At 39.0% G+C, this 26,219-nt stretch overlaps 2 protein-coding genes and 1 pseudogene across 2 annotated transcripts; all 3 read left to right on the top strand.

Annotated features, from left to right (window-relative positions):
• Positions 1-2,930: 2,930 nt before the first annotated feature.
• Positions 2,931-3,911, top strand: LOC113021517 (apolipoprotein L3-like). Its single transcript, XM_026166279.1, has one exon. The coding sequence runs from the start codon at positions 2,970-2,972 to the stop codon at positions 3,909-3,911; it is 942 nt and encodes a 313-aa protein (XP_026022064.1). The 5' UTR covers positions 2,931-2,969.
• Positions 3,912-7,093: 3,182 nt separating this feature from the next.
• On the top strand, positions 7,094-10,889 carry LOC113021516 (uncharacterized; annotated as a pseudogene).
• A 10,205-nt stretch (positions 10,890-21,094) lies between these two features.
• LOC113020276 (amine sulfotransferase-like) lies at positions 21,095-25,272 on the top strand. Its single transcript, XM_026164088.1, has 6 exons — positions 21,095-21,381; positions 21,475-21,674; positions 24,002-24,128; positions 24,500-24,594; positions 24,699-24,870; positions 24,952-25,272. Exons 1-6 carry the CDS (start codon positions 21,240-21,242, stop codon positions 25,059-25,061), a joined length of 846 nt encoding a protein of 281 aa, XP_026019873.1. The 5' UTR covers positions 21,095-21,239; the 3' UTR covers positions 25,062-25,272.
• Positions 25,273-26,219: the final 947 nt, after the last annotated feature.

Below are 26,219 nucleotides of genomic sequence, written 5' to 3'. Positions count from 1 at the left end.
TTGATATATCAGTCAATAAATAAGAGTATTCAGAAAGCGCAACTCCTCCCGATGGGCAAGAGCTATACTAAAACTTTTTTTTAATACAGTGGGATCAAGGTCAAGATTTAGTGAAAAAAGGAAACTGAAATCTGTCTTTAAACAACAACAAAAATTCTTCTTCAGATATTCATGTACATGCAGATGATGTTTTAAAACATACTTATTGCAATTCAAACATGTATAAAAGTAGCATTATTCTTCCATTGCCCTGTGTCCCATTCAGATTTAGTTAATAGAGGAATTTGTTAACTAGCCCTAAGGTCTAAGGGTAAACCGTCTTTTACGCTTCATTTTACTGAACATAAAATAAATTAAATGTCCAAATTAAATAAAGAGTAGAGGAAAACCCAGGAGTACAGGAGTTCAATACTTCCGGCTGTCACTGTCAGTATAGGGTTTTCAACCATGTATTAGAAATAACCATTTTATTTACAGTTATTTATTTGTCCAATTGTCCTGTTTGAAAAAAACGAAAGAAAAAAGAAATTCAAATTATTCTGATGGTAAATGTTAAAAATTCTGATTCACTGAAATACATAGCAGTAAACAATTTACTGTGCATGTTTCAGTAAATGAGGCAAATTGTTGTTTTGTGTTACAGCAAAAGGTTCAACGAGGCCTTGTGCACATACATCACAGAAACATTAGGCCACATTGAGACAGTAGGAACTTTCTGCAAGACATTCCCTAAATGGATGGAAGCAAGGAAGACTGAGTTGGAAAAGCTCAACAAGATGTTGAGTCCAGAGAGCAAAGGTGCAGAGTTGGAGAAGGAGCTGGACGAAGTGTTAAAAAACACTTTGGATGGTCTGGAGAAGCTTGACCTCTTCTTGGATGCAGTGGAGAAGCTTGCAGTGACCTCACTGAATGTGTTCACTCAAAACCAGGTGGTACAGCTGCCCAAACACAGTGAACATGTTCAAATTGTCATCATACATGCAAAACTGATCTGCCCTCTGCTACTGGAGTTTAAAAGAGATGCAAAAGTCTTCTTCCTTCCCAAACTTCAGAATTTGGAGGTGCTGAAATATCAGTTTGACAGATACGTACAAGTCTCCAAGATAATCTGTGACAGATTTGAAAAAAGGTAAACGACATCATGAACAACAGAATTCCTCTGATTCAAATAAAAAAGAAACTATGCACTTTATATAAAACATTAACATATTTCATATTGTGTCTCTAAAATCAGCATCAGTGCCTTTCCCTTGATGATGAATGAAGTTCACGTAGACATCAACACTGATTTGCCTGAAAGTGACATACAAGACATGCTTTGTCGTATTAACCAGCTCAATGAAATCCGGTAGGAATGTCTTAATTACGTTGTTAGACCTCCCTCATGTTTGCTAGAAAGTACATTTTATAAGAAATATGTCATTTTCTTCTTTTCAACAGCCTTGATTTTGTAGGCCATAATGACAAAGTGAAAAGATGCTTTTAGACAGTGTTGTGAAGGTTACTTTTAAAATATATTCCACTACAGATTATAGAATACATGCCCCAAAATGTATATTGTAACCTATTCCGGTAAGTTATTCAATGTGAGTAACATATTCTGAATACTTTGGATTACTTAATATATTGTCATGCTTTTTACAACTACATGAGTGTATTATTGCTGTGTGATTTTATTACTATTACTGAAGGCTACTTGCCACTGAGCTAACATTGTTAACTGGCGTTAGTTCATAGACTTTCAGAACTGCACATGATTATTTGCAGCTAGCAGGTTGTTAATGCTGTCCATCAAGTCTATGAACTAACCTCAGCTAACGCCAGCTATCAATTTTAGCTTGGTGGCGAGTAGCCTTCAGTAATAGTAATAACTCACACAGCAATAGCACATCGAAAACCCTGAAGTGGCACATAACCCAGGTAGCTACCACAACTAAAACAAGGTAGCTGCAGTAGGCTAACGTAAGTAAACAACTTACTTAGATGTTTCTTTAGGTTGGAGTCTTTTGACGCTGAGAGCAGCTTGGTTTCTGGCAAACAGAGTTTGCATTGAACGGTCAGATTTTGCCCACCGCTTTTTTGTTTAAATATGAAATGGTGTCGGAATTTCCGTGTAAGAAATGCATTCCTGTTCATGCACTGCTGGCTCCTTTGTGCTAGTTAGGGTTTTGCCAATGTGTGGAATTACCAAAATTAGAGAGGGGATAGCTGAACATATGAAACAGGAAAAGACCTCTGTATAATCCATTTATTTCAACAAAGTAACTGTATACTAATTATCACCTTTTTAAACGGTAACTGTAACGGAATACAGTTACTCATATTTTGTATTTTAAATACCTAACACCAGTACATGTATTCTGTTACTCCCCAATGCTGCTTTTAGATATATTTTTCTATTTACCTATAACCTCAGGTTTCAACAGTCTACTTGTGTCTGCCACTGAGAAGCTATCGTTGTTTTTTGTTTTATTGAGCCAGGAAGTCTTTCCACTGTTCTAGGGAATGTTTGAAGCTTTTGAAATTTATTTGAAGCTCGATCTGTATTTCACTTTAAATTTATCATGGATATCTACAGAGATTTTGCTACTGTTGATTTTCTGAGCTGGACTCATGTTCTTGATATATCTCAATCATCTTTATAGACAAAAGGACATATTTGAACCACATGCAAATCTATCCATCCATTTTCCTCCACTTATCTAATTCAGTTTAGCAGGGGGATTGGAGCCTATCCCAGCTACCATAGGGCAAGTGCAGGGTACACCCTCGACAAATCGCCAGTCTGTCACATTGTTTTCAAATTTAAAAAATAAATATTTTAATTTTATGAGAATATTTTATTTTTATTTTAAATGTAAATATTTTGTTTTTATTTTCTTTTACATTGTTCTTGTCTATCTTTTAACTAATCACTCTCAATTAACAGAATAAAATGAAGTTTAAAACTTTCCTCTTCTTTACTAAGGATGGACACAAACTTCCGGATGGTGTTTTTATTCCAGGAAAAGTCCTGTTCTGACTTCATCAAAGAGGTCCAAAACCGACAGCCGAGGATGCTGAAGTTTCTAGAAGACCTGGAGCAGTGTGCTGTTCAGTTAGATAGAATGAATAAGGGAGCAAAAATCTCTAGCATAACAGGCAGCTCAGTGGGAGCAGTTGGAGGTGTGCTGTCCATTGTTGGTTTGGCGTTAAGTCCTGTAACAGCAGGCGCATCTCTGGGTCTGTTAATAGGTGGGACAGTAATGGGAATCTTGAGTGGAACCAACAGTGCTGTGACCACATTCACAGAGATTGGAGTTAATCACCAGCAGAGAAACAAAGCCAATGATGCACTCCAAAAGTTCAGGAAAGATGTGCAAAGTATTCAGGATTGTCTGGGAGAGGTAATCAATCAATCAACTGCTGACAAAGAAGTGGGTTTTTATAAAGATATGTGCTTTGGCTTTGAAAAAGTTGGGTCAGTTGGACTGAGCATTCGATCACTGGTTAAAGATGCTTCAGATGTTAAATTGATAAAATCTAAAAACCTGATTGCAGGTTCTGGCAAGATGGTGGCCCAGGAAAGTAAAGCATTAAGTAATGCACCCAAGATGGCTTCGGAAATCCAGGAAATGAGTCAGGCATCATTCAAAGGGTCCCTTGCTCTCTCTAAGACAGCCAGAGCTGGTGCAATTGCACTAAATGCTTTATTTCTTGGGATGGACATCTACTCCATCTGTAAAGACAGCATCAGTCTGGCTAAAGCCAACAAAACTGAAATCTCACAATTCATCAGAGCGAGAGCTTCACTTTGGAGCTCAGAGATGAACTCATGGGAAAACATCTATAACTCTCTGAATGAAGGTCTGAAGACAGAAGACAAAAAGAAAGCTTTCCTAGAGATTCCATTTTATACAGCGATGAAGTGATAAGTACAGAAAAAACAGTCTGTGTCTTTTGAGAACAAACAAAGGGACAGAGAACTGAAATTCCAAAAAGAATTTTATTTAATTATGGTGGTTCTAGGAGGCTTATTAGGGTTTGCTACATGGGTCTGTGGTGCATTTAGCAATTAGACATGAGAGTACTTAAGGTGAGGCCAAAGAGTATAAAAGTGTGCCACTTTGTCTTTGGTCTTAGTGGCTAGTGTGTGGACCTATGTGGAAATTCTGACTGATTTCTTGAGCTATACTCTCTTTCTTGGTCAGGACCAAAGTTTTGCTAACATCTTTCTTGAAATAGCAGCGTAGCAATATTAATTTAGACTTTGTAATAATTTCTTTTGTTTCTGATTAAGACAGACAAGTTCACTTATAACTTGTCTTTCTCTTAAATATTTACCCACCAATAAAAGCAAAAACAAATAACAAATATTTTACTTCAACAAATATATAAATCTCTTTTCCACCAAGGATGGACCCAAACTTGGATGCTGCTTTTGTTCCAGGAAATGCCATGTTCTCTCATTAGATTAACGGAATTAAGACTGGACTTCGGTCTTCAGTACTGTTTGGAGGGCTGGTGAAAATTAAATTAAATTAAAATTCCACCTGGTCTCATCTCTGTGTTTCTGTAACATAAATAACAAGCCTACATTTTCCTCATGACACCAGCAATCAGGTCGACGGAACCTCGGTGTACCTGCATTCATCTTGCTCACCTGTTTAACCCCTGCTGCTGATTCAGGAAACATGCCCACGTTACCTGGTGATATTAATGTGGGCTACTGCTGCTCAATATAATGTTACGCCATTGCAATATTGTGCACAAAATATGCAAATGTAGTTTGTTTCCTGAGCACAGAGCTGTTGGAGCTTGTGTTTCCCTTCAGAGAGACCAATCTGGGTTAAAAAGGATAAACAGGCATTAAAAGAATCAGAATCAGAATCAGAATACTTTATTGATCCCTGGGGGAAATTATTTTTTGTTACAGTGCTCCATTTTAAACCAACATTAAGACAAGACAGACAATACGCTAACTAAGAATAGTACAATATATACATATATATACATACATACATACATAAGTCACTTATAAATAAATATTTGGAAAAGAAACATGTGTAGTTGTAGCAGCAAACAGTGTGTTAAGTGGATGCGTTGTACAAAGGAGCGATGGACACTGAGAAAACTAAAAAAGCACTTTATAAACGAACCCACTTTATCAGCAGGTGATATCTGGTCACCGACAAACAGCTTTCAAAGCCTCTGCTGAGTTTTAGTTCTCAGTGGATGGTTAAACCCTGGGTGTAATTAACTAATGTAACTGTAAAAGGCTTGTTAGAAACCATGAAACACATACCAACTTCTTGATGTTAGAGAACTAAAAATGCTCAAGAATAAGACTATAAAGGCAAGGAGGTGTCCTTTATAAAACCTGTTAATAGCACCTCTAGATTTATGTCATAGTTTATAATAGAACACTTGTATTTCAGTAATAGTCTATTTATTTGAATATAGTGGTGTAAAGTTCTTACCGCTTTTTCCATGGAAACTCCACACGAGTCCAGATTTCCGAGGACACAGCTCACATGGGAGTTATCTATGGTACTCCAACACGTTCTCACTCCCAACTCGTCAAATGTGCGACGCATGGTCAGGGTCCCTCTGCTTCACTTCACTTCACTACTCCCCTCGTGTCAAGAATTAACGTGCAGGGCACTCCTATTGAATACTGTTTTGCTCACCTAAACGTTGTTTATTGACGACAACAGATTGCCACGGAAGAGCCTGTTGTCGTTATATTTATATAGGCTATTTTCAAAATCACAGATTAAATTATATAATGTAAACAACTACCTGAGAGAAAATTATAGCAGATAAAATGAATTACAGATTATTACTTTTGTATATTGCATTGATGTTGTGAGTGATGTATGCTGGGTAATGTTACTGCTAGCACTTAGGTGACTTTATTGGACCAGTTTTATAAACTGTTCCTTTTCATAGTTGGAAATCCTTGTACATTTTTAACCTGTGGTTCTTTCTGTTACAGCTTTAACATATCTTCTCCAACTTCTCTCAATACATGCAGTCATTTTACTGTCTGCTTTGGATAATCACGCTCTTACGTATTAAAAAAATAAAAATAAAAAAATCAATAAAACAGAACAACTGTAATATTAGGCAAAACATTTTCGGTGCTTTTAAAGAATACACAGCGACTCCCTTTTTTTGAGAAAGTGTTGTTTCATATTAGATCAGCGGCAGTGATGTCACCGTACTCGATCATATCACAGGTAACTAAGAATGTGAATCTGTAGATTTTTTTCTTTTATTTTTGTAATTTAAAACAAAAACTACAGAAAGAGTGAGCTCACAAGGTTGCTTTTAGCAGTTCTATGGGTGAAGATTACTAATTTCGTGCAACAGCAAATGACTTAACATTTAAGTGCATATATCTTGCCACACCACATGTGCGGTAAGCTAGCTAAATTAGTTTCTGTTAGCCAATTCAAGAGAACGTGTTGTTATGAGATAACAACAGAAGTGGGCGTGGTTTCTCTGTAGCGTTTATTAGGAGTGAAAGCAAAACCAACCAAACTTATCTGTATGTGACGACATCAACCTGCATCTGAACACAGCCAAGACCAAGGAGATGGTAATCGACTTCAGAAGAACAAAGCGATCTGAGCACTCTACCCTCTACATTGATGGAGAGGAGGTAGAAAGGGTAGAAAGCTTTAAATTCACATCTCGGCCGACCTTACCCGGTCCACAAACATTTCCCACCAGGTAGGGAAAGCACAACAAAGGCTGTACTTCCTCAGGAAACTACGCCAGGCCCAATTACCCCAGAGACTGCTAGTAAACTTCTACTGCTCCACCATTGAGAGCCTTCTGCTGCACACTATGGTTCAACTGCTGCACTGTGGAGGACAAGAGGAAACTGCAGCGGGTGGTGAGAGCAGCAGAGCAGGCAATTAGCACTTCACTAACCCCCCTCAGAGACATTTATACTGGCAGACTTCAGCAGATATCGAGTATCATCATCAAAGACCCCTCGCACCCTGGACACTCCCCCCCCCCCACCCTTCCCTTTGGTAAACGCTACAGGTCCATCAGGTCGAATACAAACTCAACAGAAGTTTTTACCCACAGGCTGTTAAACATGGCCTACCTCCTGATTGGAGGTTAACTGCACTGCCAATACTCATGGACATTACATCTTATTTATAATCCGTATTTCTATTTATACTTTAATGCAACCAACATTCCTACCTCTTTAAACTGTATTTATTATAACTTTATTTAGTATAGTGGCAACAGCACCCCCCCAACACACACACACTCAATGTGCAATACCACTGATCACACTGCACCTCTCAATGCACCTGCTCCTCAGATGGCATGTAAATGTATGTGTATATATATGTAAGCCTGAATGTGGAAATATGTGTGTGTATGTATGTATGCATACATATATGTATATATGCATATATGTATGTATGTGCGTGTATGTTTGTATGGGTGTATCCATATGTTTGCAGGTGTAACTCGTACATATCTTTCTTGTGTAAATATAAATTTGTCTGTGTTATTGTGTAGATACTTACGCTATTGTGTAGTTCACACACATGGAGAAATGCCAAACTGCGTTTCACTGTTCTTGTAACAGTGACAATAAAAAGCTATTCTATTCTATTCTCTTACGTATTAAAAAAAAAAACTAATAATAAAATCAATAAAAAGAACAACTGTAATATTAGGTAAAACATTTTCGGTGCTGTTCAAGATTACACGGTGACACCCTTTTTTTTTTTTTGTGTTTTTTCATATTAGATCAGCGGCAGTGTCTGCAGAATTTTTTCTTTTATTTTTGTAATTTAAAACACAAAAAATACAGAAAGAGTGAGCTCACAAAGTTGATTTTAGCAGTTCTATGGGTTAAGATGAGCAATTTCGTGGAACAGCGAATGACTTGACATTTAAGTGCATATATCTTGCCACACCACATGTGCGGTAAGCTAGCTAAATTAGTTTTTTGTTAGCCAATTCAAGAGAACGTATTGTTATGAGATAACAACAGAAGTGGGCGTGGTTTCTTTGTAGCGTTTATTAGGAGTGAAAGCAAAACCAACCAAACTTACCTGAATGAAGGTTTTAAAATAAGCTCCTCAACCATACCAACTGATATCTCTGCTTAACTTAAAACAATTTTAAATCTTTTTTTCTGTCAAACAACATAAACCAGAGGAAAACAGTGCTCGTGAAGACGTGAAGGCAAAGGATGTCGGGGAAAAGGTAAAGTGAAAACTATCTGTGCTACAGCTGGCCATATTATATACTGCAAAAACACAAGTATGATCTGCACAAGTAATTATATTTAATGAAAAGCCAGAAAATATGTTTGTCTTATTCAGTTTTTGTATGCAAATAATAAGAATGAAGAATGAAGTTAAATATTTTCAGCATAATCATAGAATGAGGAAAAATAATTTTTGTCTGTTTTGTTTTGACTCCGTATCAGCCGAGATAAATCAACATACAGACAATATTGTTTTGTCTTATAGAAAGGAGCTACAGACAGCCTTATGCCGCTACATCACAGACACCCTGACCTACATCCACACGGTGACAGGATTCTGTGAGGGGTTCTCTAAATGGCTGCTGTGGACGGAGACTGAGTTAGACACCTTGATGGATATCAAAGATGGCATTGACGCACTAGACCTGAAAATCACACATGTTTGCAATTCAGAGGAAAAATGCAAGACCTTCTTGAAATTCATGAAGAACAAAGTAAGTGCAGATAGCAGGCGGGAAAAGCTGGAGAAGGAGCTGACTGAAGTGTTGGAGTACGTTTTGAGAGGCCAGGAGAAACTCCAGCCTTTCTTGGATGCAGTGGAGAAGCTGGCAGTCACCTCACTGCAGGTATTTGGAGAGAACCAGGAGTTACACCTGCCTGAAGGGATCAGACTTGAACATATTCAGTCTGTCATCAGTGCTGCACAACAAATCTGCCCTCTGCTGCTGGAGTTTAAAAGAGATTCAAAAGTCTTCTTTCTCCCCAAACTTGAGAATGTGGATGTGCTGGCATATCAGCTGGACAGATACATAGTGACCTCCCAGAAAATCCATGAGAAGCTGGAGGAAAGGTAACATCTAATAAAGAGCACATTTTGTTTTGAAGCAAGAACACATAAGAAGTGTAACTGTTTCTTCCACAGTGCCATAAATGATATCTGGCTGAAGAGCACAAAGGCCGTGGTAGACTTGAATGTGGATTCGTCTGAGGCTGGCATACAAAGTATGCTTCATCATATTTATCTGCTTGAAGAAATCAGGTAAGTCTATCAGTGTACAGCATCACTCACTAATCTTTATCTGTCAGAATAATATCTGAAATTCCATATCTCTAAAGTGAGGCGTTTATGATGCTATTTATGGTCATGTGAGAGATTTAAAGAAACCATTGTGAATCAGTGGGTCAGCAAAATAAATAGATTGTTTTTAAGTTTAATAAGGATTTTTGTCAAAACATTACCAGGTTAATTTTGTACCTCAAAAAATTGAAAAAAGAAAAGATTGTAGAACATTAACAAATTCACCATAAATGAACAGCTGGATGTTTTCACTAATACTAGTGGTCCAACTAGAACTTAGCTCACAATAAAAGAATCTATCAAATTATTGCAATTAAAGAAGAAAATGCAGTTCTCTTTGTTTGTTTGTTTTTAAACTTTGGAATTATTTTTCAAAAAAGACTACAAATGGATGGTTGTTGACTAACACCTACTGGAAAGGTTGTTACCATCAGATGTCAACTGCACACTCTCAGTGAAGGGGTGATTCTTCGGGCGTTTTAGTTGCTCCAACCTCTTTTGGTGCACTTGCTTGGGATGTGAGCCAGTAGTGCCTTCTTTTCACATCGCATTGTTTCCATCCTTTACTAAAATAAGGTTTTTAGTCTAACTTTAATTTTGGCATTTTCAGGATGGACCCAAACTTCCGAATGGTGTTCATGTTCATGGAAAAGGCTGGTGAGGATTTCATCAGTAAGTTTGAAGAACACCAGCCCAGGATGTTGAAGTTCCTAGATGAGCTGGAGCAGTGTGCTGTTCAGCTAGACAAGATGAGTAAGGGTTCAAAGATCTCCAGTGTGGCAGGCAGTTCAGCAGGGGCGATTGGTGGTGTGCTGTCCATTGTTGGCTTGGCGTTAATTCCTGTAACAGCAGGAGCATCACTAGCATTGACAATGACTGGTGTTGGGCTGGGAATCACCAGTGGTCTTAACAGTGCTGTGACCACTGGAGCAGAGATGAAAGTTAATCATAAGCATCAAACAAAAGCTGGTGAAGTTTTCAAGAACTTCATGGAAGATGTACAGAGTCTTCAAGATTGTCTGCAAAAAGTGACCGATCAACGAGTGTGTGGAATAGAAACAAGTAAGGTAGAGATGGCTGTGGGAGTAAGCAGGATTGCATCTAAAGTTTGGACTGTTGGAAAGGGCATTTTTGACTTAGTTACTGATGCTACCTCTGCTGCCAAAGTGTTTCCGAGTGCTGGTAAAGTTTTGGCTCAGGAAGGAAAAGCATTACGTAATGCAAGCAGGCTGGCCTCAGATATCCCAGATATTGGTGAGGCAGCTCTCAAAGGATCTCTTGCTCTCTCTCAAAGACATCAAGGGCTGGGTTCATCGCTCTCAATGCTCTCTTCCTTGGCATGGATATTTTCTTCATCTACAGAGACGGCACCAGTCTGGCAAAAGGCTGTGAGGCAAAAGTTTCCCAGGTCATCCGAGCCAGAGCTGCACTTTGGAGCTCAGAGATCGACTCATGGCAGAAGATTTGTGACTCTCTGAAGAAAGGTCTTCGAAAATCAGAGAAAAACAAAGGCATCCTGGAAAGTCCATTTTATCCTGAGACAACAAGCTAAATCTCCATAGAAACAGAAAGTATAATCTCTGAGTACAGAGATTACTGCATTGTATGTACTAATGAAATTCCTTATTGTTTACTACAATTAATGCACAAAGGAAGTGAGATCAAATTTCAGAATTCATTATGCTTTACCATATAAACAGTTACTGTTTCAATTTTTATATATATATATATATATATATATATATATATATATATATATATATATATATATATATATATATATATATATATATATATGAGGTTTTCTCTCCATTACTTACCTTACATTATACTTACTACACTTTAACGAAAATATCTGTTCTTTCTAATCCTTACTGTTTCAAAAAAGAAAAGAAAAGAAAAAGACTTGTTATTTGGTGTTTTTGGTGAAGATGTAGTAGATTTAGTTTAGATGCAGCTGTGAAGGAAAAATTAAAAAAAAAAAAAAGAAAGAAAGAAAAAGCTTTTGATTGTACTAATATTATTTTATTATTACATTAATATACCCTTTACTTTTTCACTTTTATTCAAAGTACAGATGCATTTTTTGGAGTAGTAAAGTATTTTAGCACAAACATCTGTACTTCTGTTTAAGTAAAGAATATCTGTACTTTTGCCACACCTGCCTGTGGATAGTCGCCCCTTCTCTCTCTAACTTTGAAGCTATCAGTCTCCCTCATTTATTCTGTGATTAATGTTAATTTTAGCATGTAAATTTGTTTTATATAAAGAGGTGTGTTGTGTTCTTAATTTGTTGTAGTTTATTCTTGTACAAGTGCATAGTAAAAAGACAACATATAGATAAAACACATGTTAATATGGATATAAACATGGATAATCTTTATCAATTGAATTACATTTTTCTCAAATTAAGACACATTTTGTTTGTAACAAAAAAAGTGGACAATAAAGTTATTTTGACAACTGAATCTGAATCTCTTGTCTGTGTTTTTAATCTTCAGTGACTTATCTGAGAAAATAAGGAAACGGTAGATATATTAATCCTTTACTTCATCACCCTGCATCTAGAGAGCACACTGGTGAGTTTCCTGCTCCTGCTTCTCATTCGTTACAGACACCTTAAGCATTTTAGATCAGGAACCTTATTTGTTGTGTAACTGTCTCAAACCTCGAGCTGTTAGCACCGCTATGATCACAGCTGGTTTAACAACATTGTTGCTGCTGTTGGCTGGTACCATCTTATCCACAATATGGGATAATGTCACTGAGTCACCATTCGGATATTTACAGATTCAAATACATGCTTATGTATTAGTGATGGGATTTCCGGCTCTTTTTAGAGAACGGCTCTTTCAATTCAATTCAATTCAATTCAATTTTATTTATATAGCGCCAAATCACAACAAAAGTCGCCTCAAGGCGCTTCATAGATACAGAGAAAAACCCAACAATCATATGACCCCCTATGAGCAGCACTTTGGCGACAGTGGGAAGGAAAAACTCCTTTTTAACAGAAAGAAACCTCCGGCAGAACCAGGCTCAGGGAGGGGCGGCCATCTGCTGCGACCGGTTGGGGTGAGAGAAGGAAGACAGGATAAAGACATGCTGTGGAAGAGAGACAGAGGTTAATAACAGATATGATTCAATGCAGAGAGGTCTATTAATACATAGTGAGTGAGAAAGGTGACTGGAAAGGAAAAACTCAATGCATCATGGGAATCCCGCGGCAGCCTACATCTATTGCAGCATAACTAAGGGAGGATTCAGGGTCACCTGGTCCAGCCCTAACTATATGCTTTAGCAAAAAGGAAAGTTTTAAGCCTAATCTTAAAAGTAGAGATAGTGTCTGTCTCCCGAATCCAAACTGGAAGCTGGTTCCACAGAAGAGGGGCCTGAAAACTGAAGGCTCTCCCTCCCATTCTACTCTACTTTCGGCTCCGAACCGGCTCTTCAGGTTGTTTTGTTGCTTTAATTAATTTATTATTAACAATAATATAAAATTATGCACAAAATGAATTACTAATGTAAAAAAAGGGGTTTTATTTATATATGTTTATATATAAATATATGCGGTGGCCCCTAGAGACAAAACACGTACAAACTCCAAAACACATTTCTAGCATGAACTGAACTTCCAAAACAGAGCTACCTAGATCACTTAAATTACACAATTGAAAGCATGACAGCATATGTGTATTGTTTGTGTATTTATACACAAGCACTCATATATATTCAAATAATTTAAAAAAAAAGTTGATTTACCTGTTACTACCACACACCAAATCCGGTCGTTGGTACTTGCTGGCTTGTGTAGCCACTAGGTAACAAAAGCTCAATACTGCGCCTAGCATCCTGGAGCACTTGTGTTGTGTTTTGTACGTGTTTTGAGTTTTTATGTGCTTCTGAGTTTTTACGTGTTTTGGAGTTTTTACGTGCTTTGTCTCTAGGGGCCACCGTAAATATACTTTTATTTATTCACTCCACAGAAAATGTAATAAATCATATAATACAAAAACCAACTATTCACATTTCAACTTTTAACTATTTAAATTTTCAGCTTTTTCCCTTTAAATAAATTTAAAGTGAAACAACACAAAACACTGCAAACCACAGTGAAGCGGAAAAAAGTGCGAGAGGGTGCGAGAAAGAAAAAAAACACCCCACGGCTCGCGATAAGAAGTCGGCTCACGTCGTTCACGTCAAAGATCCGGTTCTAAGAGCCATTTTGCTGTGATATAATGAGTGGTCACGGTCACATAGCTTTCTGTTGACCTGGAGGTCCACCCATTTGTAGTTGGGCCCCAGTAGCTTTTGTAGTAGCTTTTGTAATAGCTTTAGCCCGGTCGGATTGGGCAGCGAAGGGCTGCTTAAATGCCGCAAACTCCTCTGCTCCTCCACTTGGACCGCCAGCGCTGGCCATAACTATCGCTTGACAGACTGACTATGCGCACCATACACATGCTTTTTTTCCTTCTTTTTCGAATCTTCGGATCACGTGCGTGCCGATCCGTGGAGTGGGATCGGTTCGGGTTACGGATAAACCGTGATCCGTTGCACCACTATTTATATGATTCAGTGAAATAATTTACTCCAAATCCTCCTTGGCCATGCCTCTGCTTAAAATTGATCTGAAATGGTAAAACACTTACTCCCATTCTTTAAACCAAATTCTCAGTGTCCTGAGCTTTTTAATAAATCACTCTTTTTGCAAAACATTGAACAGCTTTTGCTAAATTTGACACAATTTAGTAACTCAGTAACTCAGTGTAAATCATTAAAACCACTGTGACTCATTAAAGGACATGTGCACAGTGACAGCCAGGTTGAGTCAAAGGTTGAAACCAACAAAGCATAGAAACAATCTGAAAATACAGTGGCTTGCAAAAGCATTCGGCCCCCTTGAACTTTTCCACATTTTGTCACATTACAGCCACAAACATGAATCAGTTTTATTGGAATTCCACGTGAAAGACCAACACAAAGTGGTGTACACGTGAGAAGTGGAAGGAAAATCATACATGATTCAAAATTTTTTTACAAATAAATAACTGAAGAGTGGTGTGTGCGTAATTATTCAGCCCCCTGAGTCAATACTTTGTAGAACCACCTTTTGCTGCAATTAGAGCTGCCAGTCTTTTAGGGCAGCGGTCCCCAACCTTTTTTGCGCCACGGACCGGTTTATGCCCGACAATATTTTCATGGACTGGCCTTTAAGGTGTCGCGGATAAATACAACAAAATAAAACTAGTACCGGTACCGAAAAAAAGAAGATTTATTCATAACACACTTGAAAAGACCCAGGAAAACAGAGTTAACGATAAAAACGATAACAAAATAACGCTGAAAACCGATAAAAACCCTGAAAACCATACATTTCACACCTGAGCCTCAACTCTCGGTCCGAGGCCTGGGGGTTGGTGACCGCTGCTTTAGACAGTGCACCTGAAGATCAGGAAGGCCAAGGGACTCAGCGTCTCTGTTGTGTAAACACGCCAGGGATTGGGGTAATGTGGGTGACTGTGTAGTGTAGTTGGTGTAATAGTTTTCTATTCCAAACAAACTCACTGCCTTGCTGTGGTCCTGCAGTGTATCCAGTAATGGTGACATGGGATAGGACAACGGCGGTAGGTCATCTGGGTTTCCACTCCACTTCCTTATTTCATACGGGTCCACATTACCGATGCACACAATTTTTTCAAAGTACCGTCTCTTGGCGTCTGGGCGCCACAATGCACTGCGGCGTGACGTCAACTCCAAAGCCCTATTCCTCTCCAACATCAACTGAACTATCGAAGGCTGAAGGTATCTCCCGTCTAACCTATGCTGCCCAGTCACAACCTGTAAGTCAATTAACAAATTATTATACAATTTTTTATGGAAAAATAAAACTCACTACTTGCGTAAATCAGTAGCTTTAAATTCATATGATAAAGGAGGTATAATTTTTTTTGATTTCGGTGCTCTTAACAACACCTTTAAAATAAACTGGATTAAAAAGTATTTAAAAAAATCCCACTTCTATCTGGAACTTTATCTCACATCATGTGTTCTCTAATTTAGGCGGCCTTAACTTCCTACTGCTCTGCAATTATAGTATTCCAAAAATACCACTGAAACTTTCTCACTTTCATCAACAAATTCTTTTGGCATGGGTGCTGATTTACAAACACAATTTCTCTCCACAAAACTGTTTTATTTGGAATAACTGCAATATTATTAATAAAAATAAAACTCTTTTTTAAAATAACTGGTTTAATAATGGAATAATCTTGGTTAGTCAGTTATTTAGAGAAGATGGACTCTTATATAATTACTCTGAGTTCCTCAGGAGATGTACCGATAACGCCTAAAGAATTCTCAATAGTGTTCGATGCCATTCCATCTGGTCTGTCCATGTTACACAGATGCTCCCACAGTGCTCCACTACAGGTTACTCCCCCGGATGTGTTACATTCTTCTCTTGGCAATGTTTGCTTTTCCTCTCATAAGTCTATAAATACCAAAATAAGATCTCTCTTTCAGGATGCAATGGTCTCTGTTCCATCAACCATATTTTATTGGGCCAATTTTGTAACAGATATTGAATGGAAAAAAGTTTGGACTTTACCACAAAGGTTTTTCTTAACAAACAAAATTAAAGAGATTTCCTTTAAGTTGATTCATAAGTTTTACCCTACCAAACAATATTTGTCCAAAATTTATGGCTGAAATAAATGTAAATTGTACCTTCTGTCAAGAGCAACCTGAAACAGTTTCTCATCTGTTTCGGTCATGTAAATTTACATGTAAATTCTGGAAGGATTTCCACAAGTTTATTACTGACTTTGTTCTCCCTAATCTTCAACTATACTATAAGGATGTTATCTTTGGCTATTATAATTTTAAAGACAAGGACAATGATGCTTTCTTCTTTATAAATTTGGTTTTATTTTTGGCAAAATTTCATATACACAAAAGCAAAGTCCTCGGCAGAAAGCCTGAACTTCTTGTATTAAAAATGGAACTTGCACAATATATAAGGACAATCTCCTCATCAAAAAACACTAAGGCTCTCAAGACTGTTAACATCTATAACCGACTGAAAGTGCTAACTTGATTTTGGCTCTTGCAAACTTTTGTTTATTTATGTTCCCCTTAATTTATTTTATTTTTTGTACTCACTTTTGTCTCACTGTCCTTTTCCCTCTCTCTGTTCCTCATTGTACTACCACAATGTCATCTTTTATGTGATTCCTGTTTTACTTGACTGTATGTCTAAAATGTGATAAATAAAGTTAAGAAAAAAGAAAGAAAAAAAAAACATCAACTGAACACATCGCGCCACAAAACACAGCAACACACTTCCTCCACACTGGGTGTGAGTGAAGCCCTCTAGTGGGCTACTTAATAAACACTCATAATTGCAATTATCATAGTCACATTAGGAGCAATGTTAGACTGTTTTTGGGTGCTAAGTGTAATTTACATTAAATAGCAATTAATATGAATTACTGAAATAATTTACTCCAAATCCTCCTTAGCCACAGTTTATCTGAAATGTTAAAACACTTCCCATTCTCTGAACCACATTCTCAGTGTCCTAAGCTTTTTTAATAAATCACTCTTTTTTGCAAAACATTGAACAGTTTTAATCATGTCTGTGAAGGTTCTCAGTCATCCATGTTAAACACAATTTACAATTTAGTAACTCAGTGTAAATCATTAAAACCACTGTGACTCATTAAAGGACATGTGCACAGTGACAGCCAGGTTGAGTCAAAGGTTGAAACCAACAAAGCATAGAAACAATCTGAAAATACAGTGGCTTGCAAAAGCATTCGGCCCCCTTGAACTTTTCCACATTTTGTCACATTACAGCCACAAACATGAATCAGTTTTATTGGAAGTCCACGTGAAAGACCAATACAAAGTGGTGTACACGTGAGAAGTGGAAGGAAAATCATACATGATTCAAAACATTTTTTACAAATAAATAACTGAAGAGTGGTGTGTGCGTAATTATTCAGCCCCCTGAGTCAGTACTTTGTAGAACCACCTTTTGCTGCAATTAGAGCTGCCAGTCTTTTAGGGCAGCGGTCCTCAACCTTTTTTGCGCCACGGACCGGTTTATGCCCGACAATATTTTCATGGACCGGCCTTTAAGGTGTCGCGGATAAATACAACAAAATAAAACTAGTACCGGTACCGGAAAAAAAGAAGATTTATTTATGACACACTTGAAAAGACCCAGGGACACCGAGTTAACGATAAAAACGATAACAAAATAACTCTGAATAAGGATAAAAACCCTGAAAACCATACATTTCACAACTGAGCCTCAACTCTCGCGGACCGGCACCTTTCCGAGGCCCGGGGGTTGGGGACCGCTGCATTAGACAGTGCACCTGAAGATCAGGGTCTGAGTGGAGCCCTCTAGTGGGCCACCACACAATTAACCTGACAAATGTCACAGATTAAATATTAACTGTTTATTTCCTGGTTTGTTATCTACTACACATCTGTTTAACCGTCACCAGTTAATCTGTGACACCAGTTAATCTGGAACACCAGCACATGAGTTTGCACTCTTCCGTGAGAGTAATATTCCAGCGTGCAAAGTAAAGACAGCAGACAGTGTGAGGAGAGGTTCTGGTTCGGTTGTTTTGGAAAATCACTCAAGATAAGGTAAGGTTCGTTCATTTAAATTCGATTCTAAGCTTGATAAAAGTCTGATAAAACCAATGCCTGCAATTACTGTCATGAAAGGTCCCTGGAAGGCAGAATTTCCAAGGTTGCAGGCCAAAACCGCAAGAATTACATCTTATATTAAACCGGCTGCAGCCTCTGCACCTGTTACATGAGTTACATGTGCAAAATGCCTGATGATGTTTTGTTAATTCCTGCTGTTTGGGATGCTATAGTCCTCTTATTAGGGATGTTTTTGTTTTCTTCAATGTGGAGCAGTGGCTTTACTCTGAGCCCTTCCTGGATGGCTGAACTCCTCACCCTATGTCTAAGGGAAAAAGCTCATTTATGCTGTTTGAGTCAGTATTCTCATTCTTTTGGTCACTACCCAAAGCTTGTGGCTATAGGTGAGGGTAGGAATGTTGATCGGTTGGTAAATTTATCTTCACCACAGCTGACCAGTACAGTGTCTGTATCCCTGCAGCCCCAGCACCAATCCGTCTGTTGATCTCCCACTCATTTTCTCCACTCACTTGTGAACAAGACCTCGATATACCTAAACCACTGCAACATCTGCAATATATAGAAACAGAACCATGAGCTATGTGCAGTGGTGGTCCTAGCCTGTTTGGCGCCCTGGGCGAACACCCCCCCCCCCCCCTCCTCCTACACACACACACACAAAACCTATTAAGGATTGTAACATAAAACTGGTGTATACACACACACACACACACACACACATGAAGAGAGAGAGAGTATGCATAGTATGCAAACGGCTATCAAACAGCCATCATAATTCGTCATACAATGAGAACAGGACAAATCAACAATTGACAATGACTAATTAATATTAAAATCTGTAACATAATGTATTGTTTAGAGTTTAGTCTGTTACTGTTGCTATTTTTACCATTTCTTCTTGGAGCAACTGTAACCCACATAATAGATGCTGCCCTCTCCTCTCTGCGCCGCAATCAGCAGGCGCACCTCGCAAACGAAGGGCGCCCTTACTCCCAGCAAATGGGCGATAGAAAACCGATCGGTGCTTATGCCATTCCCAATATGCGCTGGCATGACGTCGGGGCAGCATGAGTACGAGTATTTTATTTTATTTTTTGCCGATGCCTGTGATGCCGCCCCCCACCACGATGCCACCTCGGGCAACCGCCCGTGTCGCCCGTATCTAAAACCGCTACTGGCTATGTGTGTTGTGCATCTGCTAGGGCAGATCTCTACCGAAAAAAAAAAGCAGAGTGCATGCCATTAACAAAATACCGCAGCAATTTCTTTCACACTGAACGAGTCAGATATCAAACAGACCAAAAGAGGGCAATTTGGTCTTACAGGTTAGGAAACCTATTAGCTGAGAGCAGCACATATTTTCCCCATAAAACTATGAAAATAATCAGTGACAAAACGCAGCTGTGGCAGAGTCAAACAGCCACCGGAACAAGTCTGACTTATTGCCAGTTGTTACCTCCCCCCCTCACCACCATGGTGGGGGCAACATCAGACAACCTAAGCTAATGAACGAGAGGGACAACAGCGAGGTTAATAGTCAGACAGGATTTATTCATCATTTACCATGCCTTGACAATAAAATACTTGACAAAAGAAAAAATGCGGGGGCGGAGGACCAGGCGGTTGAGCCAAATCAAAGAAATTCACAAAATGAAATGAGGCCAACACTCTCCCTAAAGTCTAAATAGAACAATAAACAAAACAAAAGGCCTGCCTAGCTGCTTGACAAAAAGGTCTGCCGCCCCATGCCAATAGACACGTGCCATTTTACTTTGAATTGGCCAATAGGTGGGGGCAGGGATAGCTCAGTAGGTAAAGTGGTCGCCCCATGATCGGAAGGTCGGCGGTTCGAATCCACTTAACGGCTACCCTGAGGTACCCCTGAGCAAGGTACCGTCCCTACACACTGCTCCCCGGGCGCCTGCTTAGTGGGCTGCCCACTGCTTCACTGAGTGAATGGGTCAAATGCAGAGGAAAAACAAGTAATTTCCCCATGGGGATCAATAAAGTATCCATTATTATTATTAGGTGGAGGCCTGACACCTGAAAGATAAGAGCTACAGAAAAACAACAGGGCTGCGTATCATGGCATGTAACACAGTGAAGCTCTTGCAATGGTTGCATAAGGATCGAATAAGGACCGAATGGCTCGTATGACAGCTCACATTCAAATTAAAATACATACACAGTACAACATGAAGTGAAATGTTTATTGCTGTGCAATTCCGGATCACTAAAAATACAAAAATAAAGTAAAATTCAAAATTAAGTATAAAATTAAAATGTAGAAAATGCAAAATTAAAAGGGTGTATGAATCAGTGGTGTGCAAATTGATAATAAACAGTCAAAAACAGTTATTGAGGTATATTATTGCTCTTCGTCTGGTTCCTCACCCACAGTGTTGGGAAGGTTACTTTTAAAATGTATTCCACTACAGATTACAGAATACATGCCCCAAAATGTATTTTGTAAGGTATTCTGTTGTTACTCAATGAGAGTAACATATTCTGAATACTTTGGATTACTTAATATATCGTTATGTTTTTTACAACTACACTGAACTATTGCTATGTGATTTTTTTTTTTTTTTACTTTTACTGAAGGCCACTCACCATATCAATACTAACTCGATTTTTTTCAAAATCTTAATATAAAATGAGTAACAGTATGGTGGACACATTAGGCAAGGCTGCACTTTTTGCAGTGATCTCGTATAGAAACTATTTCTGTATCAGTAATATGTTTTCTTTTTCTCTGTTGATAATCATGTGGAACTGCACATGATTATTTGTAGCTAGCAGGTTGCTTTCCATCAAGTCTATGCAGTCTATGAACTAACGCCAGCTAACGCCAGCTAACAATGTTAGCTTGGTGGCGAGTAGCATTCAGTAATTGTAATAAAAATCACACAGCAATAATACATCAAAGATACTGAGGTTTCGCCCATCCCTTTCTTTTTATGAAGTGGTGTTTTAGTTTCCAAGTAAGAAAACCATTCATGCCCGTTCACTGCTGGCCCTGTTATTCTGGCTCTGGGTCCATTGTGTAACTGACGCCACCAACATTAACATGACGCTTACATTAGAGCTTCTTATTGCACGTTTTGTCTGGGTTTCCAGCAATCAAAATCAGAGTATTCCCTTACTCCCCAACACTGCTCACCCAGCATCAACAAACACCATGTGACTCACAGATTTTTCGTTCCTGTGTATATTTTTTTATCTGTCTTATGTAGAACCAGTATGGAGCAGATCAGAGACCGTGTTTTCAAGCATAAAAACTACAATTTTGTGGTCAGTCTTACAACTCCAGAGTACATAGACTCTCTTGAGAGTTTTGAAATAAAAGACAGTGATGTCTTCCTTGTCACTTATCCAAAATCAGGTTGGTGAAAAATTTCATACATTATTTATATTTGCTGTTTTGTGCTGGCCAGACTGATCCACTGATCACCTCTAATGTCTTTCCCCACATCAGGCACTGTATGGGCTCAGCAGATCATCATTTCCATCCACGAACTGGATGGGAATCAGACTAAATATTCAAACAACAAGGAGAGGATGCCGTGGCTGGAGTACAAGATGGCTGAATACACTCTTCTTCCCTCTCCACGACTCTTCGCCTCGCATCTCCCTGAACACATCATGCCTCCAGGAGTGAAGGAGAAGAAGGCAAAAGTCAGTACCTGTAACATAATGTATTGTTTAGAGTTTAGTCTGTTACTGTTGCTATTTTTACCATTTCTTCTTCTGTTTTTTTTTTTGCAAAAATAGAGCAAATTAAATTAGATTTGTACTTGCTAAGTTTAATTACATTTTTGTGATGTTACCTATTGGTCACTGAAGTCCAGTTTTTTGGGACTTGCACTTTGACACTTGGTAGCTTTTACAAACCAGCAAATCCTAGCAAATGAAAATAGAGTGGTTGATCTTTAATTATTTTCAAAACAAATGTTGTTTGACAGTGTATAGGGTGCCCCAAGCAAGTGAGACTTAAAACAATGAGCCTCTAACACAATTTTGTAATGGGATCATAAATCAAGGAATCTGAGGGTCATTTTTATCATAGACTTCTGCACAAACACGTGGTTCCAGGTCCAAAAAGCTAGCACTAGCATTTGTTTTATTTTAAATAATTCTGTGTTTTTCCATCCGTCCATTTTCTTCTGCTTATCCGGGGTCCGGGTCGCGAGGGCAGCAGAACAAGCAGAGAAGCCCAGACCTCCCTCTCCCCAGCCATTTCCTCTAGCTTGTCCGGGGGAAAACCAAGGCCGAGAGATATAATCTCTCCAGCGTGTCCTGGGTCTACCCCGGGGCCTCCTCCCGGTGCGACATGCCCACGAATCGCCACCTTATCGTGGTAAATGGTAAATGGCCTGCATTTGTATAGCGCTTTTACTAGTCCCCCCTAGGGGACCAAAGTGCTTTACACACTCAGTCATCCACCCATTCACACACACACTCTCACACACTGGTGGAGGCAAGCTAAAGTTGTACCCACAGCAGACTGACAGAAGCGAGGCTGCCATATCGCACCATCGGCCCTTCTGGCCAACACCAGTAGGCGGTAGGTCTTGCCCAAGGACACAACGACCGAGACTGTCCGGGCCGGGACTCGAACTGGCAACCTTCCGATTACAAGGCGAACTCCCAACTCTCAACTCTTGAGCCACGATCGCCCCATGGTGGTGGGCTTCCGGTGGTGGAGGGGTTTGTGTGTCCCAAGGATCCCAGGGCTATCCCTGGTAGGGTCTCCCATGGCAAATTGGTTCTGGGTGAGGGACCAGACAAAGAGCGATTCAGAAGTCCCCTATGAAAAAACCAGAGAGGGAGCAGTTCACCCTGCCCGGGATAGGGTTACCTGGGCCCTGCCCTGGAGCCAGGCCCTGGGGAGGGACATGGGCCCATCTTCCTGCGGGCCCACCACCCGCAGGATTCACCGTAGGGGTCGGGTGCAGTGTGAGCCGGGCTGCGGACCAATCTCCGTCTACCAAGACTGGCAATTCTGTGTTTTTATTTCAGTATATTTTTTTTGTCCTTTTCCTTTCGTACAATGAGGTCATTGCAGAGTAAGGCTATGTTCACACTGCAGGCGAAAGCGCATCAAATCCGACTTTTTTGACCCTATGCGACCCATATCCGTTCATGGTATGACAGTGTGAACAGCAGAAGTCCGACATTTTCAAATCCGACCTAAGTTACTTTCGTATGTGGTACTGAATCCGATACATATCTGATGTTTTAGAAAGCGACTGCTGTTTGAATGGTCATGTCGCATTAAATCCGTCTTTTACGTCACTGACACAAGACAGATGCCAATTATCAGCGCCCAAGAAGACATTGTGAACGCTTCCTGGCCATCCAGTGAAACTTTTGGGAATACAACGTTGGAGAAACGTGAACATTTTATTTGTACTGTATAATCTGCAGATTCTGACAGAAATCTGCAACTATCCTTTGAAGCATTGCTCCTCTCTAAAACAGCAATAAGGATCATTATTAGGCCATTTGTAAATAACAAAATAACTTTATAACTTAAAGCAAAATTGGGAAACGTAAAGTCCGAAACAAGTCTTTATATTAAGGACCATCTGTCAAACAATACTGTTTGGTCTGGGTCTAAACAGAGCGTGTTGTGTGTGATGTCTTCTTTTGCGCATGCAGGCCCCTTTGAGGGTTCACACTAGAGCGCATTTGCTGTCACATTTTATTTGTAGTGTGAACAAGCAGACAAAAAAAATCAGATTTGATCAAAAAATTGGAATTGTGCACTAAGACCTGCAGTGTGAACGTAGCCTAAGAGGTTCATCAAATCAAGTAGAAATAGGAGAAAAAGAGCTATAAAAATGTACAGGCTTTAAAACATATTTTAAAAGATATTATTTGAAATCAAATTTTGACCCTAAATTTTAAATTGTTTTTTTTTTAAACTATTGACTTTTATAATTTTTACATTTAAGTAACTAACTGTTAATATTCTGAATTTTTTTTTAAATATATATCAGATCGTGTATTTGATGAGGAATCCAAAGGACAACATGGTGTCTTTTTATCACTTCAGCAAAGCCCTGGCAGACCTGGAAACTCCCGAGAGCTTTGACCAGTTTTTTGAGTGGTACATAACAGGAAACGGTAAGTTTCCTCACTTTATAGTAATCAGTAATTGATTCATCATTATGTGTGGACCCTCTGTTAGAGGGCCTGCGCTTTAGTACCCAGTGATTTTGTGGTGCTGTGCTAGTATTTAGCACCGACTCCAGTTTTGTGTGTGTGTGTGTGTGTGTGTGTGTGTCATGTGCGGATTGAGCACATTGACAAAATCTGTACTACATTCGGAGGCACACTACCACTGCATGATTAGCATGGGGGACTGATCATGCCTGCAGTCATGCTGTAGGTAACTACAGAGCTTACACTTGAGCTCCTCCTCTGACATGAGGGTTGTATGTGAACTCAATTAAATGACAATGCCAAATGACTGGATGCATTATGCCACTACACAGTTTTTGCGTCATCCTGGTTTGACCACGTCAGCGAGTGGTATTTAAACAGAGACCAGTACAACATCCTCTTCCTGACCTACGAGGAAATGATTTTGGTAAGATGTTTCTTCGCATTTTTTGTTGTTCCTAAGGAAACTCAAATAAAATATCTGGCAGAGTTTAAGGTTCTTTTTCTGTTGTGTTCCTGCTTTTCTTTCAGGACCTGAAAGGATCAGTGAAGAAGATCTGCAACTTCTTAGGGAAAAACCTGACTGAAGCTGCTATCAGTCAAGTTGTGGAAAAAGCTACATTTCAGAACATGAAGAATGACTCGAAAGCAAATTATCAGCATTTTCCGCCAGAGCAGTTCAGTGGAATATTCCTGCGCAAAGGTAGCATAACAGACCTGCAGCTGCTGTGCAGGTAAATGTGACTTCAGGGTATCAGGTTTTGTGCTTTTCTCTTCATTACAGGTCAGATTGGAGACTGGAAGAACACACTGACTGTTGCACAGAGTGAAAGAGTGGATCAAGTCCTTCGGGAGAAACTTGGTGATTTGCCTTTAAAGTTCATCTGGGAATAAGCAGAGAAACCCGTCTCCCAGGAGTTTTTAAAGCATTGATCATTAAGTGCATTAATCAGAAAACCATAAAAATGTGTTTTTCTGCTATTTAAATAATAAAAAAAACATCAACAAAAGATTAATGTTTGTTCACCCAAGATGGATTCATGTCATGTAGATCATGATTCCAGAAATCAACAACGTTCATTAATAAAATGTTTATCAGTCAGTACACGGTGCTTTGGATTCTCATAATGTCTGAATAGTCACTAACTATTAATTGTGTTTTTGAATTACATTGCTTTTGAAAGTAGCCTTGACCTTCAAATATAAGAAATGTTTTTACATAAATTGTCACGGCTCGGGTCAGCGGCCGTGTGAAGGGTGGAAAGGAGGACTCAAATGCAGCACTTATTCAGACGTGAGGGTGATTTATTAACAATACCAAACATAAAGTGGAGATGGCAAACAGAACTAAGGATGAACTAAACTGGGAGAAACTAAGCCAAGGAGTAGCAAACCTGAACATCGAAGTGAGAAACAGCAGGGAGAGCACGCAGGGAATTTCACAGGGTATGAACACAGACAACGCGACGAGGAACAGAGGTAACACACACCATAAGTTCACAGAGAGACACTGGGAAATTACACACAGGTGGGAGACACAGCTGGACCCGATTAACCTGACGAGACAGGGGAACACTAACACCAGGGACCAATAGAGGGAGCACAAACCCAGAACCCAGTATCTAAAATCCCAAAACACAAACCATCCCAAAACAGCCCATGAATAATAAAGAGAATAATAACAATAAAGAACACAAACACAAAGTCACTGAGTCATGGTCGCAGGACCATGACATAAATGTACTTTTGCCATGAAGACAGTCTTTCGTTATTTAATCTGATACAGAATCAAACCTCAGACCTGCAAACAGCATCCACTGGATATCATGTAATTAATATGTGCAATACAGGTTCTTAACACGTAATTTATTGCAAGATAATAGTCTATTAAAAAATAATAATAATAATATAAAATAATCTTATTTCTTTAATGGTACTTACATTTGTGAGGTTAAGCTGAAAAGAATGATACCAAGCGAGGCAAGATAAAAATAAATAAATAAAATAATTTAAAGGTGAAATACAAATGTAACATCAAAAGTAGTCAGAAAT

Source organism: Astatotilapia calliptera, chromosome 4 (assembly GCF_900246225.1).
Source record: "Astatotilapia calliptera chromosome 4, fAstCal1.2, whole genome shotgun sequence".
Taxonomy (NCBI): domain Eukaryota; kingdom Metazoa; phylum Chordata; class Actinopteri; order Cichliformes; family Cichlidae; genus Astatotilapia; species Astatotilapia calliptera.
This window is presented reverse-complemented; position numbering and strand designations above follow the sequence as displayed.

Coding starts and splice junctions, on each gene's coding strand:
- LOC113020276 (XM_026164088.1), top strand. CDS start 21,240: ATGGAGCAGATCAGAGACCGTGTTTTCAAGCATAAAAACTACAATTTT. Junction 24,129..24,499: donor GTGGTACATAACAGGAAACG/GTAAGTTTCCTC, acceptor GCCACTACACAG/TTTTTGCGTCATCCTGGTTT. Junction 24,871..24,951: donor TGGAATATTCCTGCGCAAAG/GTAGCATAACAG, acceptor TCTTCATTACAG/GTCAGATTGGAGACTGGAAG.
- LOC113021517 (XM_026166279.1), top strand. CDS start 2,970: ATGGACACAAACTTCCGGATGGTGTTTTTATTCCAGGAAAAGTCCTGT.